The 19,150-nt window shown below is 46.0% G+C and overlaps 1 protein-coding gene across 14 annotated transcripts in view; it reads left to right on the forward strand.

Moving 5' to 3' along the window:
* NCOR2 (nuclear receptor corepressor 2) overlaps nt 1–19,150 on the forward strand; it is a 1,213,077-nt gene that overhangs the window by 953,863 nt on the left and 240,064 nt on the right. For all 14 annotated transcript variants that reach the window (XM_085635706.1, XM_085635715.1, XM_085635711.1 and 11 more), the window contains one exon: nt 15,893–16,040. In XM_085635706.1, the coding sequence (XP_085491832.1) occupies nt 15,893–16,040 (148 nt within the window). The remainder of the gene's footprint in view (nt 1–15,892; nt 16,041–19,150) is intronic.

Genomic DNA, 19,150 nt, shown 5'->3' on the forward strand with positions numbered 1-19,150 from the left:
GTTTCAAATTGCGCATATCTGGCTGACTGTCGCAGGACGGCCGGCCAAAGGGACATGTGCACTTTGAAAAGTGCACAAACAGCCCACTCTCCTCCCTCCTGCTGACAATCAGCAGCGTCCCTGTCCTGACGCTTGGTTCCGGATGGGAGGATGAAAAATAGAATGGTCATGAATTACCGTATTATTTTTCATCTTTGTGGGGTAATTTAAGTGGGGCGACGCTACTCCGCTTAAATGGAGGACCCGCCACTGATTAGGATTCTCTCGTGCAAAGGCATTAGCTTGTGCATTAAGAGCTCAGACTTCATCCTCGATTGGGAGACGCCGGTGTGATCAGCCGCTCTCTGAGTTGCTGATTTGCACAAAGGATCTTGAGCCTGGGCAACCTCTGTCCCAGTTGGTGAAACTCGAGTGGGTGCGGGTCATAATCGATGCCGCTCGCGATTTTGGGTCTCTTAGCGAGAAAGAGAATAATGGAACTAAAAGAAGCACAAGTACAAAAGACACGCACCAGAAAGATTTTAAACTGGGAAAAAAAGCTCAAAGTATTTAAAAGCAAGGTGAACAAAAGGAAATAAATTACTTTTCAATACCGGGAGAAGGAGATTGATAAGTATTCACAATGTGGGCTCTTAATTCGTGCTGGATTATGAACTTCACAACAGGTATGATAGTGGTAATAGTTTTCAGAGAATATATGATGAAGAATTTATAATGATTTGTAAATATAATGTCATTTGTTTTTCCAGATCTATTGTATATGTACAAAATGTTGTTCTTAGCACAAAACTAAACTTAAAATTAGTTGCATGTATTATCCGGAAGGCAGAGATGACTCCCAAAATGCTTGGACTTGGGTTCAGGAAACCTTGAAAGAGAAGATGAATACTTCATTTTTTAAATATTGGACTATAGCGTTAAGCAAAAAAAAAAAGGGGAGCGTTAGAGACTTAGTCTGCAAGAATTGCTGCCTTAGCATGCAGAAATGCATAACTATAAATTTGAAGGGGAGTCTGACTTTAAATGGGAAGATATTCTGATCTTAATTTGGAATACTTTAAATGGGGATATTTTATGCAATTGATACCTATATGAGAGTATTTGTCCAGCAAGTGTTAAGGGATTAATTATTTTACTTCCAACGGCTTTCACAATATTAGGAAGGCAAGCTAATTTCCTTGTTCACATTGAACTTTCCAATTCCATCACATTTAAAACAGACCCAGCCAACGAGGTTCATCCCTAATACAGATCGATTGGATAGGACTGGGACACTCACGCCTAAAGGCTGCTCGAAAGGAGCCCAGACATTTAAACGGTGAATGAATGGAAAAGAAGAATTTTGAGAAGGAGGATAAATCAAATTGCCCTGATGAAGTCTCTATAAGGGATTAAACGCTTTGGCTGGGTCTGTTTTAAACGTGATGGAATTGGATACTTAATAAAAAAAGTTGTGGAAAAAGACACCAATGTCTGGAAATTAATTGAAAAATGAGATATGGAAAGAAATTGAAAACAAAAGTGACTACAGATACATGCAATTCGAATTGGAAAGTTCAATGTGAATAAGGAAATTAGGTTGCCCTCCTAATATTGTGAAAGCACTTACCAAGAATACAATTTTGAGGGCAGTCAGAACTCAAGGAGTGGGCATAAGAGAACTATAAGATTGGGATGTTTGACCGGTGCCGTCCACAAACACCACTGCTGGCTGTCTTTTTGAAATTATTGTTCAACGGCTTCTGGTTTGTGTGGCTGCTAACATCTAGTCCTATCAAGCTGCTGGCTGAACACTTCATGTAGGTTAACCCCTTTGTGCCACGCCCTTTCCCCCTCCTGTGCCGGGCGTTTTATTAGTGGGTGGGGTTCATGACGAGATAGTCTCGTCATGGGCACAGCGCGACCGTGCTCCATGACGAGACTATCTCGTCATGGGCACTGAAGAGGTTAATGGCGCAATAGATTGACAGCTCCATGCTGTAACACTTGTAGTCCAGAATGTGTACATTATTTACTAGGGAATGCAACATGTAATGACTCATCTTCTGAACACTCTATGCACAGTTCACATTTCTACAGAAATGAGTTTGAAGAGCACTCCTGGTATGTCTGTAACTATATGTCAATGATGTGCATGCAGATTGAAATATATGACAAAGGAAGGTATGCTGACCATTGTTGGGTAACCCACATGCTCTGTTTCCACAGCCTAACAGGACCTTTAGGTTTAGCACGGTAAAAGTAAGTGAATACCAGTTTTACGTGCAGTCTGCGCTGGCTGTGTATTAAGAAATTGCTGTGGGAAGTGCAGAACCATGGACTGGAAGGCATTTCGCCTTCCTGGGCTGAGTATCCTGTTCCCACCCATGGAATCTCGGTTTGGTTTCAGCCAATCTGAATGGTCGAGGTTTCAGACAATCAGATTAAGTGGCCACAACCCTTCCTTAGCTAATGGCGTTCATTCTGGTGGGTGGGGGCAAAAATCCTCTTATTTGGCACGTTTTGTCTACTGCCAACAATGTCATCGAATAGAGAAGACATCCATCGTCTTTGGAAATCTATAGGCTTTTTTCGTTACTCGTTTTGTAAAAATCGCAGTTTTGGTTGAAATCTAAACTTTGCTAAATGATCCGCCCTGGATGGACTGAGAAAGTCTTGTGGTACAACTCATTACGTCTTGATCAGTTCTAGCAATAGATTCTTGCGGTCAGACGCATCCCAGTTGAGTTTGTGCCCAATTCTGTATTTTTCCCTTTGAGCTTGAAAAATAAGCACAGAAGGGAATGAAACGACGCCAGCTGCCTTAACAAAATAAACACGTGTAAAACAAGAACTGGCTCGACAGTGTTTTGCCTCCGAATAGGAGTGTTGAGATTTTTTTCCGTTTCCGATAAAGGAAATTATTTCAGTGGTGTCTACCTAGGTGCCAGAACAAACTTTGTTTTCTACACAAACATGGAGACATGAACTGTAGACAAGTCCTTGATTGGGAACGCGCCCATAAAATTGTCTCTGTAAAACAGAATGGCTGTAATGACTGTTCTAAAGGCGATCTGTCCTTGTGTGAGTCCACAAAGCTGGATGAAGAAGAGCCTTCCACTTGGCACCATCTCAAGGGGCACTCTGCTACTCTCTGGATACACTCTGGGTACCCGTCTGATGCCGCAGATGGCAGTGATGCTTTAACAAAGAACAGGTACCTCCACCACTGGGGATGCATCAATGGGGTTACAGATGCTTTCTTGACCATCTTTGCCGCTACAAGGGAGTGTAAGTTGGAAATGGTCCTTTTTCTACTGACAAGGGGCTACTGAGACAAAAATAGTCAATTGCAGGGAGATTGCATGCAAACTATGTTTCTTTATTCCAGGGCTTCATCCAAAAGATGGCTTCCGTACTTAGCCTCGGTATCAAGACGTAAGTTTCCATGACAACCCTAACTCTAGGGAAAGTAAAAAGAGACTATGTGGTACTCTTGGGTTACATATATGCAGAAAACTAAGAACAGTTTGGTGGGGACTTTGAGCATAGGCCCTCTGACATTGTGTTATTTTTATCTGACTATTAATGTATGAAAGAATGCTATTTACATATAAGCACCTATTGAATAAAAAGATATTACTCAAGCGCCTCGTAAGAATTGAATAACCGCTGTGAGACAAGGTGATGTCACTTACGCCATGACCTTTGTTACTTGGAGGAGCTTTGAACACGATGTGAGTTTAGATGACAACCTCAAAACTTGGTCTTGCTGCAGCCAAGCAGTATGTGGAAGAAGTTACCACAGACCTTAGAGGTGCAAGGAGGGGACCCCTGGAGAAGGCCGAGCCCGCCATCAGAAGGCTTTAGGAGTGTCCTATGAGAGGGCCTCTCCTAGAGGAGCATATCTGGGTCTTACTGTCTTCCACTTTGGGAGGGTTCTTCGTGAACGCTGTAGATGGTGATACCTTTTAACTGGATGATGAAAGATGCAGCATTGCTGTAGGGGCAATGAGTGATGTGCAATATTCCAAACAGCTGCCCAGCTTTGAGGTCCTGGCCAAATAGTCCAGTGTTCTAGGGATGCCTGTTGAAAAAATGAGTTCCACTCCCTTTAAGTGTAGGACCAATGCCGCTGGGTCTGTGCTCCTTCTGAAACAATCCTAACGATGAACGGGGAGAGGCCAGTCTTTATGCCAACATAATATTACTGCCTTTTTGTAGCATCCATCTCGAAGGCTCTCTTATATACCCATGATATAAGGGAAAATGTATCCTTGGTGCACAAGTGAAGTTATTGGTGCCGCCGAAGGTGAACAGAGGTTGTAAAAAAAATTGTGCTGAGCAGATAAAGTACTAGAGAAGTTAGAGAGAGACTTTTTGATAGCAGCAAAAGGCTACCTGTTACTACGCTATAGCTTTTGGTGCAGGACTATTTTAGTAGATGGCGTGCAAGAAACAATGCAGGTGCTTTCAGCATCCGACAAACCCACTCTTGGGGTGCAACCGCAATGAGGAGGTGTCACTGGTCGGATCATGTGACCAGAAGTGTAATTTTACCCTCTGGCCTTGCTCTCCTACAGGGGATTCTCCAGCAAAGATGATATGTTAACTTGGGTTGTCCATGGAAAAATGTGCTTCTTGAGGCAGTGATCACAGCTGGTTGCAGGGGGTGTCCGTAAAACAACACTGAGAATTTTTTTCATGTAAATGGTATTTTTTTGGGGGGGGTGAGGGGGATTAAAGACTGCAATGTGAAGCAGTTGCGTCCTTCATTGAAACGCTGTCAGACCGGCTTTTTAAGGGATGGAAACATTGGCGGTGATGTAGAGATGTCCCACTGGAGTCAGTTGGGCGATGGAAGGAGTTGGTAAAGGCATGGATGGAGAGCAAGGCAGAGGGTTGGTGTTGGGTGTAATTTTTGTGGTAGAAGGCACCAGGGCCATGTTGAACTCTTGTAAAAACATTGCTGTTGCCCTGATGAATAGTGGAAGTGGACTGTGTAAGGGATGCAAGCAGAGGACACACGGGTGGTTGTGTTTGGTCGAAGAGGAGGTATTGGAACGGCTCTTACCCAGGAATTAAGCACCCACTTACTGAAGGGGCAGGAATACGGAGCGAGGATAAAGGTGATCTGGACGGCCACAATTGGGTCTAGGTTTCTGTGATAACAGTAATGCGGGGGGGGGGGGGAGTAGTGTGGGTGATGCCTACGTGCAGCGTCCCTCACTTAGGCAGCGTGTAACGGTCATGGTTCGTAGGTTGGGGTCTACCAGCACAGGTTTTCACAACATTGATGGGGAAGAATGGCCTTTTTTTTACATTTTCATTTGAGTTGTCTTTTGGGTACAACAAAGTATATTTATTGTCCTTTAAACCATAAACTGTGACACTGCAAAATACATTGTAGCAAACAAAGTACAGACCATTCAAATAACCATATAGCTTTTGCGATCTGAATGGAAAACCATGTTTTTTTGGGGTGATAAGTCTGTAGACTGGCCTAAAGATTGGTTAGAAGTAGTTGGTGTTTTGGGTATGTTTACTTCCAATAGCACCTTCTCTAAAGTCTGAGCACAGACGATCATTCTTCAGTGCGATGCATTTTACTTGAGAGTAATTTTGTTTAAATGATGTTTTTTCCATCGTAACGCATGCTTTTTGAAGGTTAAGTGAAGCTGGCGGTGTTTCTGGGGACCAAGGCCGACGAGTCCAAGGGAGGGGTGCGTAGGTATTGTTTTTGAAGAGGTGTGTTCTCTGAGTGCCATATGATGCTGTGTGCTTCCGCGGTCGGAAGGTGAGGGGGTGAAAGGGGTGTTCTTAGCTGAAGATGGCCTTTGCCATAGTAACGGAAGTGCTCTGCCGAGGCATAACTGTTATTCATCGCCGCAAATGTCTGCGCTTCTTTTCCCGACAAAAAAGGACCAATTATTCCGCGTTTTATAGAAGAAGAAAAAAACTGTTCCCAACTTCCATCACGACCAGTCTACAAAAACAACCCAGACGCGAAAAGGAATGAAAGCCCCGTTACCGAGGAGATCTGGAAACGCAGGGCCTGAACACACTTACATTTTTTTGTTGTTGTAATTTTCGAGTCCCCAAATGGCAGTTTCTCAAGTGCTTTCCACTGTCTGCCCAGACGGCGCGCAAAATTCTAATTTGATAAAAATAGATCGCGACAAAAGCCTGGCCGCGTCGCGAGGCAAAGCCGCTTTGTGGTTGAATGGGGGAAACTTGAAAAGAATAAAAGGGGAGAAAGGACGTATGTGTTCCCAGCGCACCGAAAACTCTAATTACATTCATATTAAATAAAGGATCATGTCTGAGACGCTACCGTAGCTTAATGTTCCACCTGAATGGTGTGCAGTGAGCGTGCGCCCTGGATCACGGTTTGCGCATCTTAAAACATGGACGTAGGGCGTCAAAATGATTCCTACTGTACGTATCTACCTAGAGCGCTGACGTTCAACTCGTTCAGTAAACACTGAAAGTGCATTTGTTTTCGACATCATACCATGATGACTGTGATGCAGAGAGGAGACCGCTTTAATAGCCAGGTGGATTTAGGCGCAGTCCCAGCCTAGCCATCGTCTTATAGTTGTTTTTCCATCTTCCAATAGAACATTGAGAAGTGGACGAAAACATGACTGATTTTCCGGAAAGTGAATTAGTACCGTTTATCCACTCCATTGAGACTTTTCTGTCAGAAATATCCATTGTTTGAAAGTTAATGATGTATTTGTTTCTATGAATCGAGTTGTGTTTTCTGACTATTTTTTGTCATGAATTGATTTCGATGTGCCGAATGTTTAAAGCATTTTTGTTCATTTTGTGTTTTTTAGAGCAATGGCCTTTTTTCCTTGTGTTTTTTTTTTGTTTGCATTATTCTTGAAGCAGTTTTTTAAACTTTGGCTGCCAGCACTTATTCTTTTACAAATGAAGCACTGCTCATAGGAACCAGGAGGGTTCCGTGGGGACAGGGGACAGACTTGACTTTTTTCAGCGCATTTACCACACCCCCTGTCACTCAGATTCTCAGTAGTCTGACTGTGTATTAGGAAGTCAATATGGGTGGTGCTGAACCATGTGCTGGGGGTCATATCGCTTTCCGTGGCGCTTCCTGGGCAGAACACCCTGTTCACACCCATTGAAGTCTAGGAAACAAACATTGGGGTGGAACACCCCTTGCCTGTTTTTGGCATTGTGTGGTCCTTTGGCTTTCAGCCAATTGGTGGTTTGTGCTTTAACCAATCAGATTAGCTGAAATGACCTGCCACCGTCCCAGGCCTTGGACACAGGAAAATTAAAATGGGATGATGTTGGAAGGTGGTTCTGACACTACGGGCCGCCCGGATTTTTCGCTTTTTGAGCACCTAATTGTTGAGCTTTTACTGTGGGGGAGCCTCATAAGTTGGGACTCACCCACAGTGAACTCAGGATGTAAGAGACTGCATGGGGATTTTACTGGTGTTCCCCTGGCTTGGCCAGTCCACTGTTCAGCAGCTGGAGTAAGGGACACCCGGCTGGTTACATGCAGACACATGTGTACATTGGGTGGTGACATGGAATAGGCTTTATACACTGGAAAGAAACATTCTAGGGAAAGTCAGTGTGTCTTACTGTTTTTTCACTTCATTACTCCCCTATGGGAATGTGGGGCCCATGGCTAGATTAACTTCCATTAGGCCAACAGATTCCAGACACACACTTAAGTCCAATGTAGCTAATGTGAAAATAAGTATTCTGCAGAGTCCAAAGTCATATTTGTACTGCTTTTGGGTCATCCAGAGCTGTCATATTTCTCTAAGCCATCCATGACCAGACCCAGGCTGAGGGCTGACCTCAGCTGGATGGATTGATAACCTTTCTTCCACAAGCGAGGGCCACCTCTCCATGAAGAGATGATGGGTAGGGCTACAGGCTCATCCATCACTAGGTGCCAGGCACCAGGCTGCACCAAGGAGGGAAGGCAGCGTGGGGGGATGGGGCTTCAGACATGTGGCCAGAGACCCTGGACAACGCCATTTTGAACAAACCCAGAGGCTGGACAAGGAGGGAGGGAGCAGGGGCAGGGACGTGATGTGTCGGGTTCATATTGCTTTCCGTGGCGCTTCCTGGGCAGAACACCCTGTTCACACCCATTGAAGTCTTGGAAAAAAACATTGGGGTGGAACGCCCCTCGCCTGTTTTTGGCATTGTGTGGTCGTTTGGTTAAAGCACAAACCACCAATTGGCTGAAAGCCAATCAGATTAGCTGAAATGACCTGCCACCATCCCAGGCCTTGGACACAGGAAAATTAAATTGGGATGAATTTTGGGATGAGAGGCGAAGCATACCCTGGCTAGAGACCAGAAATTACAAGAAGGAAAAAATCCAAACAAATTGCACTAGGGTGGTAGATTCAAAAGGCTAATTCCTTTATTCCCTCAAGGACCTACAAACCCATCTCTTCACGCACACTTCATGCTTGTAGAAGCTGCAGAGGATGGTGGACAGCTTCTGATGAGACTCCCGCCCCCTCATCAAATGCCTCTTCTCTTACATAAACTACTTTCTCTTCTTACCCTGCCAGTAACCCATGCCCCTTTTATTGAAGACCTTACTAACGTCAAGGGCGTCCATCCATTAGTTTACAGTACTCCATAGCATTGTAGCTGTGTTCACTCTAAAAAAATAACCCTGAATACAAGTGCACTCTGTTGCATAGACAAAAAGCAATAATAGGCACGGGCGATTGTCTGCTAGTTGTCTGGTCCTACGCAGGAGATGTGAATTGGTGAGTACTTGTTGACATGAGATGTAAATTGGTGGTCACTTGTACTAGAACTCTTGGATTGGTCATCACTTGCACACATTTCCCTAGCTGATGCTGCTGAGAGTATCATTGCTTCCGATGGATGGTTCTAACCGCAAATTCCTTACATTTAGAATAAAAGATGTCACAGTGGATCCGGACACCTTTACATAGCAGTTCCTTCACAGTGGAAGGTGGCGCTTTGCTGATCCGCGTTGCCTATGATCTGTCCGGAAGTGACAGAGACCTTTATAAGCACCACCCCTGCACGCTGCCGTCAGTCAGCACCTTTCTATCCACCCCTTCAAACATGGATCCTGAGCTCCGTTCCCCTTTTTACCTTGTCGGTTTGACAAGATATTTTCTCAAAAATTCCTCAAACACTATACACAGGAACTATGTCCCAGCTACTAACTACAGGGTTTAAACCATTCCAGGACTGTCACTAGCAAATGTCTTAGACAGACTAGTGCAAAGATTGCCTTTGGTGTTTGGGCTCTCGACTTGATTCCAATTTATGTGAGGAATTAGGCTGCTTGAATCTGAAGGCGATTCGGGAACGTGAAGTAAAGCTGTACGTCGCCTTATAGCGAAAGAAACCTCAAGTCTGGGGCCTGCTTGAAGGTGAGAGCACGGACCCACTCCCATGTTTGTTCCCATGACCGGTCCTTGTTGAAGTGTTCGGGTAAGTCTAAATCAAAGTGCTAGGGGACACACAAGAAAGCCAAGTGGAACTGCTCTCCACCCAGTCGATTTCTGTCTCCAGAGAAGTTGCAAGGGCATCAGCGTGTCACTCTGTCTTGCTCCCAAACCACAGAGTAGCTAATTCCACAATTTCTTCTAATGTGCCTGGATTTCCCTGAGCCATCAGCAACGTAACAACAAATTGAGGCCTTTAGGGAGGACCATGTTGCTTATCTTTGGCACTCTTCCAGTTCCCTCTGGTGCACCTTTGGGCCCCTACCACTGACGGATCCTTCCTCAGTGCTTCTGTGCCTCTACAATCCACTTTGGGTTCCAAACTGGCTTTGGTACAGACTTCGGGCAGAGGCCAAAATCTGTGCTCTTTCCTTCTACGCCAGCCCATGTGCCGGATGAGGACCCTCTACCGATACTGGTGTTGGACTCCGAGCCATACTCACCTCGTAAGAGGCCACATCCTGAATCCACTTTGATGAACTCAGTCCCCCCATTCAGTCAGATTCAAATAGAAAGATGCCTCTGCTATGGAGCCACCCTTGAGTGCTTCACACACTTTTTGGTTTTGGTTCTGGTCAGAATCAGATAGGCTTCGGAAATGACAGTGGAGATGATTGGGATGTCTTGTTATCTTCTTATGATGACTACAAGCTCTACATGGACTTCCAGTGGGCCAGATTCTTCCCCGATGCTGGGTTGATGACCTCCCTCCAGACCACCAACAGAGGAAAATGCCTCCTTTGCTGTGGTGATTAGCCATTGCTGCAACCAGTGCTTTGGCACGCAGAGTACCTGTTCTACTACTTTGTTAGGCCATCAAGTGGGCATCTGTACACGTGTTCACAACACACTACTGCCTTGACGGCTAGGTCCGACCGGAAGGACATTTCTGACTTAATATGCTGAACAGTGTCAGAGGAGCAACAAGGGCCCAGAGTTTAGAACTTAGGATCTATATTAGTAAAAGGAAGAGAATCAGATATGTGTATGGCAAAGCACTTTGCAGAAGTATGGGAGGGCATTGGTGCATGCAATGGGGAGGTTACCGAAAGATTCCACCTCTTGTCGTGGGTGTGGGGGTAGAAAATGAAAAATACATGTTTCTATCTATCTGTGTATGTGTGTATATATATATCTTTAAGTTGGCCGGGTCCTCAGCACCAGCAGTTCCTTAAAAGCAGGTGCCGAAACTGGTCCCTATCGGGGACACAACTCTGCAATAGTAGCACCTGTCACTGCTTTTGATGTAACTTCAAAGTGACTTGTTTTTCAGTTTTCTAGAACACAAACATGAGTACCAGTAACATTACACAAGGACGTATTCATTTTTTGAATCACAGGATGTTGAGCGGGTGTGAGGCTCCAACCTGCTTTCTTCGACTCGAAAGTCTGCTGCTCTAGCCTTACACCACAATCTCGCCCATAACAGCTGAACCCTTTTCTATATTATATACAACGAAGCCATTTGTACGTGTAATGTCACTTGAATCCTATATCTGGATGAATAACCAGAAGCGGCCAAATACCAGTCGGGCGGCACACTATGCGCAACACAGATTTTTAGCGTATGTGTTTTAAGCCACACCCTTAATTACATTGACCACGCCCCTATGGGAGACCCCCCCCCCCCCCCCCAGTTTTTTCATCCCATTCAAAGCCCTGTGTGTGTATATATAAATATATATATATATATATGTGTGTGTGTATATTAGTGAAAGTAAATGCGTACAGGTAGGTGAGCAGGGAGTTGAAGACCGCTTAAAGGTGGATGGGTCTGGAGTAGGGACGAGAGGCAGGAGGGTAAGCGCTTACTAAAGCTCCGACTTCCAACACAGGCTCCCTTCTTCCCTGTGAAATATGTTTTCCAGCTTTAGAGTGAACATTCTATGACTACATTTCTACACATCTCTCCCTAGTGCAAAATGTTTAAGTGACATGGCATAGAATTGTCTTTTATCATGAGTATTGTTGCCCCTCGCTTTGAAAGTTAGAGTGTATTTTAAATGCATAATATTACTGCCAGAATTGTTATCACGTCTCCTATTAACCTCTGTGTACCATAAGAATATTGAGGCGATAGTTACTTAGACATCCAAGGAACTGAAATTCTCCGAAAAATGCTAGGAAATTGAGTCCAACTGCTGTGTGTGATTCTGCCCTTCCTGCTCAGACCGCTGGCATGAAGCGGTTCCCAGCACCTGGAAGGGGGAAGTGGCTTTAGAAGAGAAGGCTTGACAGCCATCCAAGCAATGTCCTTGTTTTGATTATGTGCGCTTAGTTGAGCTAGCTCCAAGTAGAGTGGAGGTCACATTTATATGAGCTGGCCAACTGGAGCCTGCGTGGGCCGCAGAGGCTCAGGATAAAGTGCATGGAGCCGGAAGCTTATGCCAATGCTTCACAGAAATAAGTGCCCTCGTCCCCTCCTGCCCTAGCGTGAGGCTTTCTTGGTGCCCAGTGGGTTCCCAGTATTAATCAACGAAGGAATTTTGCAGATAAGAAGTAGAGAACTGTCCAGAGAAGAGCTAGATTGGCCGAGCTGTCCTTTAGATAAAAGTTGGCAGGTACTTCATAAATGGGAACTTGTAAACACAGTGGGCAGGAGAATCAATGAATTAACAAGCATTGGCAAAGCCAATAGATCTTGCCTTTACAAGGCTATTGGCTTTGGCAATGTGGTTTTGCCATGCTGTACATTTGTGTGGCTGCTGTTCAGCACGCCTAAAAGTTAGTGGCGTGGAGTGTCCTCGAGTGGAGTGGGGGGGTAGTAGAGTGTTGTAGACTGGATTTGCTGGAATAGAGTGCAGTAGAGTGGAGTAGGGGAAGTATAGTGTCATAGAGTTCAGTGGCAGAAGTGTCGAAGAGTGGAGGGAAATAGTGTGGAGTGGGTTGGAGTGGATTGAGACAGTGGGTTCGATTGGACTGGAGTAGATTGGGGTGGATTGGCTTGGGGTAGAGTGGGTGGATTGGAGTGGGGTGGATTGAAATGGGGTGAATTAGATTGGCTTGTGGTGGGGTGGATTGGATCAGAGTAGGGTGGTTTGGGGTGGGGTGAATCGGAGTGGAGTGGAGGGGTGGATTGGAGTGTGGGAGGATTGGATTGGAGTGGGATTGATTGGTGGATTGGAGTGTGGTGGGCCGGATGGATTGGATTGAGAGGAGTGGACTGAACTGGGGTGGGGTGGATGGACTGCGTTGGAGTGGGGTGAAATTAAAGGGGGTGGGATAGATTGGGTAGGGTGGACTGGGGGTGTTGGGAGGACTGGAGTGAGGTAGATTGCATTTGGGTGGTTTGGGTTGGGGTGGATTGGAATGGATTGCAGTAGATTGAAGTGGGGCGTATTGTTTTGTATTGAAGTGGGGCGTATTGTTTTGTATTGGAGTGGGGCGTATTGTTTTGTATTGGAGTGGGGCGTATTGTTTTGTATTGGAGTGGGGCGTATTGTTTTGTATTGGAGTGGGGCGTATTGTTTTGTATTGGAGTGGGGCGTATTGTTTTGTATTGGAGTGGGGCGTATTGTTTTGCATTGGAGTGGGGCGGACTGTTTTGCATACTGTTTTGCATTGGAGTGGGGCGGACTGTTTTGGATTGGAGTGGGGCGTTTTGGTCTGGAGTGGGGCAGATAGGTTTGGTCTGGAGTGGGGCAGATTGGTTTGGAGTGGGGCAGATAGGTTTGGTTTGGAGTGGCGCAGATAGGTTTGGTTTGGAGTGGGGCAGATAGGTTTGGTCTGGAGTGGGGCAGATAGGTTTGGTCTGGAGTGGGGCAGATAGGTTTGGTCTGGAGTGGGGCAGATAGGTTTGGTCTGGAGTGGGGCAGATAGGTTTGGTCTGGAGTGGGGCAGATAGGTTTGGTCTGGAGTGGGGCGGATAGGTTTGGTCTGGAGTGGGTCGGATAGTTTTGGATTGGATTGTTTTGAGTTGGAGTGGGGCGGATTGTTGTTGAATGGAGCTGGGCGGATTGTTGTGGAATGGAGTGGGGCAAGTTGTTGTGGACTGGAGCGGGGCAAGTTGTTTTGGACTGGAGCGGGGCAGATAGTTTTGGCCTGGAGCGGGGCAGATAGTTTTGGCCTGGAGCGGGGCAGATAGTTTTGGCCTGGAGCGGGGCAGATAGTTTTGGCCTGGAGCGGGGCAGATAGTTTTGGCCTGGAGCGGGGCAGATAGTTTGGGCCTGGAGCGGGGCAGATGGTTTTGGCCTGGAGCGGGGCAGATAGTTTTGGCCTGGAGCGGGGCAGATAGTTGGAATGGAGCGGGGCAGATAGTTTTGGAATGGAGCGGGGCAGATAGTTTTGGAATGGAGCGGGCAGATAGTTTTGGAATGGAGCGGGGCAGATAGTTTTGGAATGGAGCGGGGCAGATAGTTTTGGAATGGAGCGGGGCAGATTTTTTTGGAATGGAGTGGGGCAGATAGGTCCAATTCTGTTGGATTGGTGTGGGTCAAATTCTTTTGAATTGGAGTGGATTAGGATGAGTTATATGGATTGGAGTGAGGTGGATTGGATTATACTGGGGTGGATAGGATTTAGTGAGGTGGATTGGTGTGGGGGGATTGGGGCAGATTGGAGTGGGGAAGATTAGGGTTACTGCAGGATTATGTGTTGAAGCACCGTTTCAGAAATTACACATCAAAAAGAAACCATGTCGCTTTGCAATAACATAATCCTCATCTTTTGAGAACAGCTCCCACAATCAAAAACCAAAGAAAACATGAGTGCAAAGTAAGAAAATAAGACTTGGCAAAATAAAAAGTTAACTATAGAAAATAAATCTTTGCAATTTTGTTCGTCCTGCTGGGCACATTTTTGCCAGTCAAACACCTTCTGTTTGCAGGGAACTAAAAGTTAAAAGAACAAAATAATACCTCAATCACTTCGGGAGCAGCGAGCGGGCACTGATTAAGTTGAATCAATCAGTGCTTGGTCCCTGCTCCACAGAGAGGAAGGGAAATGATGTTCGGCATGCCTTGATGAATTACGAGGCTGAAAAGAAAAGTGCCACGCAAGCCAGCCAACCAATGGTAAGCAATGGGCGGGCTCCAAGCCCTTTTTCTGACTACAAGAGTTTCTCGCAAACGAGACGCATGCACTCACAGGCTCGACCCTAAACACGATGCGGACATTGGGTACAAGCAAGACTGGTTTAAGTGAAGATTAAAGGTTTTTGTCCCAGTAGCCAACTACACTCTGCCAAAAACATGGATAACCACAAAAAACAGACGCACTCCTCCACTCTTATCGAGAACATGTCTGTATCTGTTTATCACCACAGTTTCCCACTGCTAAGCACTGCATGGCTTTGTCCGGCCCTCTCTCTCTCTCTGAACCACAGAATGGATAGCAGAGCAAATGTACTGCAAGTCTGTGCAATTGGAGTGTTGTACCTTTTCTTCCAAGTATTTTTGCGGATCGCAGCTAATACCACCTGCTTGATTACCTCTCTACCTTCTGGCACTTATTCATGTTTCCTTTTACCACATGCTCACATTCCCTACCAGGACAAACCATGCGCTCTCATACAACAGAATACATTGAGACAGAACTCCAATCATACATCCAGCACAGCCCAAATGTGCTCTCGTCATCCACCAGCACTCGCTACCACCATTTACCTTGCACACAAATACTTGTGCCTGGCTGTAGGCACCTTTGTTGGCGAGATTAAGGCTGAATGGGTAAAGGGCTTGAAGAGTGCATGGCTGCTCCATGGAGGAGGCTTCTGTTATACATTTTCTGGACTTTGTATGAGTGGTTGATAACTGGACCTCCCAGAGAAATGATTTGTAGTTGATGCTCCAGTGCAAAGACATTTATATAGTGTTCGAAGACTGCGATTAGGATGAAAGTGCTCCAAGCATACCGTGCAGCTGAAGAGTCAACTCGATATCCCACAGTTTATCATGAAATGTAGATATTGGGATTAGAACTCTGGAACTACAGTCCACTCTTGGCAGTTCTACCACAATAACAAACCACCCTCAACTAATGCTCGTCCATATGTTGGTTTCTGTGTCCTCTGCAAGTCAGAGGTGACTCTTGGACTAGGGTGGCGTGCAGACACCCTAGTGGTTCCTTGATTGTTCACTACTTTGTTTGGCCTCTGTAAAGATTTGTAAAATATGAATGTACAGCCCTTGTGCTAGCAACTGGGCTTTCCCGTACTTCTTAAAATCCCACTCATGAATTAGATGCCTGTAAATTCCCAATATGAAAGTTAATTTGTAGACAGTGACCATTTTTGTGAAAGACTTGCCTTCCCAGTATTATTTTATTAATCGCAGGCTTTACCACACAACCTCTCCTCTTCTCTGGGCAATGTGTGTAGAAACCAGATTGAATACCCCACAAATTCTCAAGAAACAACCAGTGATATGGTTGTATCACAGCTGCCATCATTAAGCTTTCTTTGTATGTCTTGTATCCGACAGGAGAAAGAAAGGAATGCCCGGCGGAAGAAGAAAAAGGCATCTGAAGCACCAAGCGAAGAAGTCTCTTTTCCTCCTGCCAACGAAGATGAGGAGATGGAGGCATCAGGGATGAGCGGCAATGAGGAGGAAATGCCAGAGGAAGCTGAAGGTAAGATGCTTCGATGCTGAATGTGTCCGATGTTAATTCATCCACGCTGCACACTGCTAAATGCAGACTCGTCCTCTGTAGATGTGCAATAAACTGTTCTAGGAATGTTGTGGGCTGAGCAGACAGACATGGTGATGATGAGGTGTGCTCAAGGCCAGACTGGCCATTGCAGCAATCTAGCGTATCCAGATGACCTGCAAGGTAGTGGGATGTCCTTAGGGCTGGATGGGCTGCCGTAACCCTTTCCTGAAAGTGCGTGGTTGCTATATCCTTTATGGGTTTCCGGAGTAGCGTGCTACTCGCCAAAAAAGTGCTTCAACACCCCATCAGGGGTAACGAGCGCTATGTAAATACAAACCTTTTTTCCCTCTGCTATCCTTCTGAATCCAAATAACTGACTAACCTATCCACCATTCAAATTACTTTCATATTTCACTATACTAATTCAACACTAATCCTTTATGGGTTCCGGAGTAGCGTGTTACTCACCAAAAAAGTGCTTTGACGCCTCGTCGGGGGTAGTAAGCGCTATATAAATGCAATTACAATACAATATTTGAAAAACAGTGTTCGCACGTGCCCTATTTTTGGACCCAGGTTTATGACATTTTGTTTCTGTGGAGAATCTCCTTTGCCAAAGTAATTTAAGATAATCTGGTTTGTATGCAACAATGTGGGACTGATGTGCCGAATATAGGCATCATGGAGGCGAACGAAAATGCTGCTAGCCCGTCTCCTTTCTGTTGGAAAATGATTGATACATTGAATTGTCCATCATCAGTGTGATTGGCCACCTTGCTCTTTTGAGAGCAGAAAACGTAGAATGTTTACACCGTTGCCTGTATGCCAGGTTCATTTACAATAGTACATCGTTGTGGAAATTGAAATGCGTTGTATTCAGTACATCGGTTGTACATACATCAATGCCAGTCGCTCTGCCACCCTTTAAAATCACCAACTGTAGCCCTGTTTCACTGCCGTCCATGTAAGTAACTGCAGTTGGAGTAAAGGAGTTGTTGTTTGTAAAGTCTTGCGACCCACCCTAAATGGTCTCCTAGTGCTTTAGGGTTTGGGTACATGGAAGAGAAAGAGGGAAATACAGTTTTGCAGCGTGAATTTTTCTGGATTCACTATGCTGTGCATTATTCCGCCATCTAGTGGTTGGGTCCGGAATTGTAGTATTTCTTCTCTTTTTTTTTTTTTTTTCTTGGCCCAGGTGGGCGTTGACATACCACCATTTGGTGTCCTTCGTGACGTCGACACGCTTCCTCCGGAAGCTCCCACCTTTGGTCGCCATCTTCAGATTCTTTTTTCCGCCATTGGGTCTGGATCAACAGGAAGGAGCTCCAAGAACTTTGGAGAGAAGAATCGGCGAAAGATTGGATTATATCACCGGGGAAGACACCGGAGACCAAGTAAAGAAGAAACTCAATTACTGTGCAGAGAACTTCGAAGAATTCGACGTTTTTCGAAGGAGAATGCGCATACAGAGGGCTCCCTGGGTGCGGTGATGGACAAGACTCCGTTCAAATTCTGCGCAAACTGCCACCACAAGTACGCGCAAAAGGACCAACACCCGGTTTGCAATCTCTGCTTGCCGCTCGACCATCGAAGCGAGGACTAGAACGCCTGTGCAGCGTTCACCCTGAAGACTCTCAGAGTAAGGGAGAGACAGAGAAGAGCAAACTACAACATGCAGGTGCAGGGGGCGCCCCCATCGCTACGAGATTTGGGACTCTCCAGCGGAGAGGAAGACAACGTAGCAGAAGGACCAGAAGACGTCGTGGTTGTCAAGGTCGAAAAGAAAACATCGAAGGAGGTAAGAGTTGTCGAACCCTAAACTCTCCACTGATACTCGCAAAGGCGAGCCAAAGTCCTCGAAAGGAGCAGGGCCGTCGAAGCACTCGACGTTGACTATTGCATCCAGGGACAAACAGACCGTCGGATCCTCTGAGAAGGACCCCCAGACGGCGAAATCCCAAGACAAGGGAAAGGCCCTGAAGAGCAGCCACGAAAAAGAGGCCTTGACGTTGAAAGATGAAGGCCCGAGACAGTTTTCGACTTCAACGTTGACAACCGCGATGGGGAAGGTCGAGGCCCTCGAAGCCGAAATGGCTAACATCTTGCAACGCAACAAAGACTTCGACGAAAAGCTAAAATTCGTCGAAGGCTACACCCGAAACAGACAAGGGCGTTGAGGAATTTGAAGCGCCAAACACACCTGAACCTGGAGAGGAACAGGAAGAGGACCTGTACTACGGGACAGGCGAAGGGGAAGAAGATGAGACTTACCAAGAGTCGACTTCTTCGGAGGCTCACGACTTGCAGTGGGAAGATCTCAACGCCGAATCACCAGAAGAGGGCGTAGATTCATATCAGTCGAGGCCTTCGTCGCCGGACGACATAGGGATCTACAATCAAGTCATCAAAAGGGCGGCTGAGACGTATGGAGTGCAGTTAGAGGAAGAGAAACCCCAGTCTTGCTTCCTCTTGGAGACCTTGCTGCCTTCACGGACTAAAAGCCAGTTCCTGCCCATGCTCCCAAGTGTGCTGGACCAGGGGAAGGAGGCATTCAAAGAGCCTGCCATGTGTAGAGCTGTGACTCCACGAGCAGAGAAAAAATATAAACATTCTTCGAAGGACCCCATGTACATTAAATGGTCAGTACCAGCCGACCCCATCATCACATCCACAGCTCGGAAAAGAGCAAATATACCCACAAACTCTGGCCCTCCACCAGACAAAGAAAGCAAGAGGATGGACATGATAGGTAGGAAGATGGAAAGGAGTGCAGCCATACAATGGCGCATTGCCAACTCCAATGCGCTCATCAACAGACACGCATACCAGCACTGGGAAGAAGTGGGAGAACTCCTCAAGCACGTACCAGAACAATACCAGAGAAGAGCAAGTCATCTGGTAGAAGACGGGAAGAACATGGCTAATATATGTTTAAAGTCAGCCCTGGACGCAGCAGAGACATCGAGCAGGCAGATGATGCTGGGGATCACTAAAAGGAGACATTCCTGGTTAAGAATTTCAGGGTTCAAAAATGAGGTCCAAAACAACATCCTCAACACACCCTTCAACGGGGAACAACTGTTTGGAGC

Source organism: Triturus cristatus, chromosome 11, assembly GCF_964204655.1.
Source record: "Triturus cristatus chromosome 11, aTriCri1.1, whole genome shotgun sequence".
NCBI classification, from domain to species: Eukaryota; Metazoa; Chordata; class Amphibia; order Caudata; family Salamandridae; genus Triturus; species Triturus cristatus.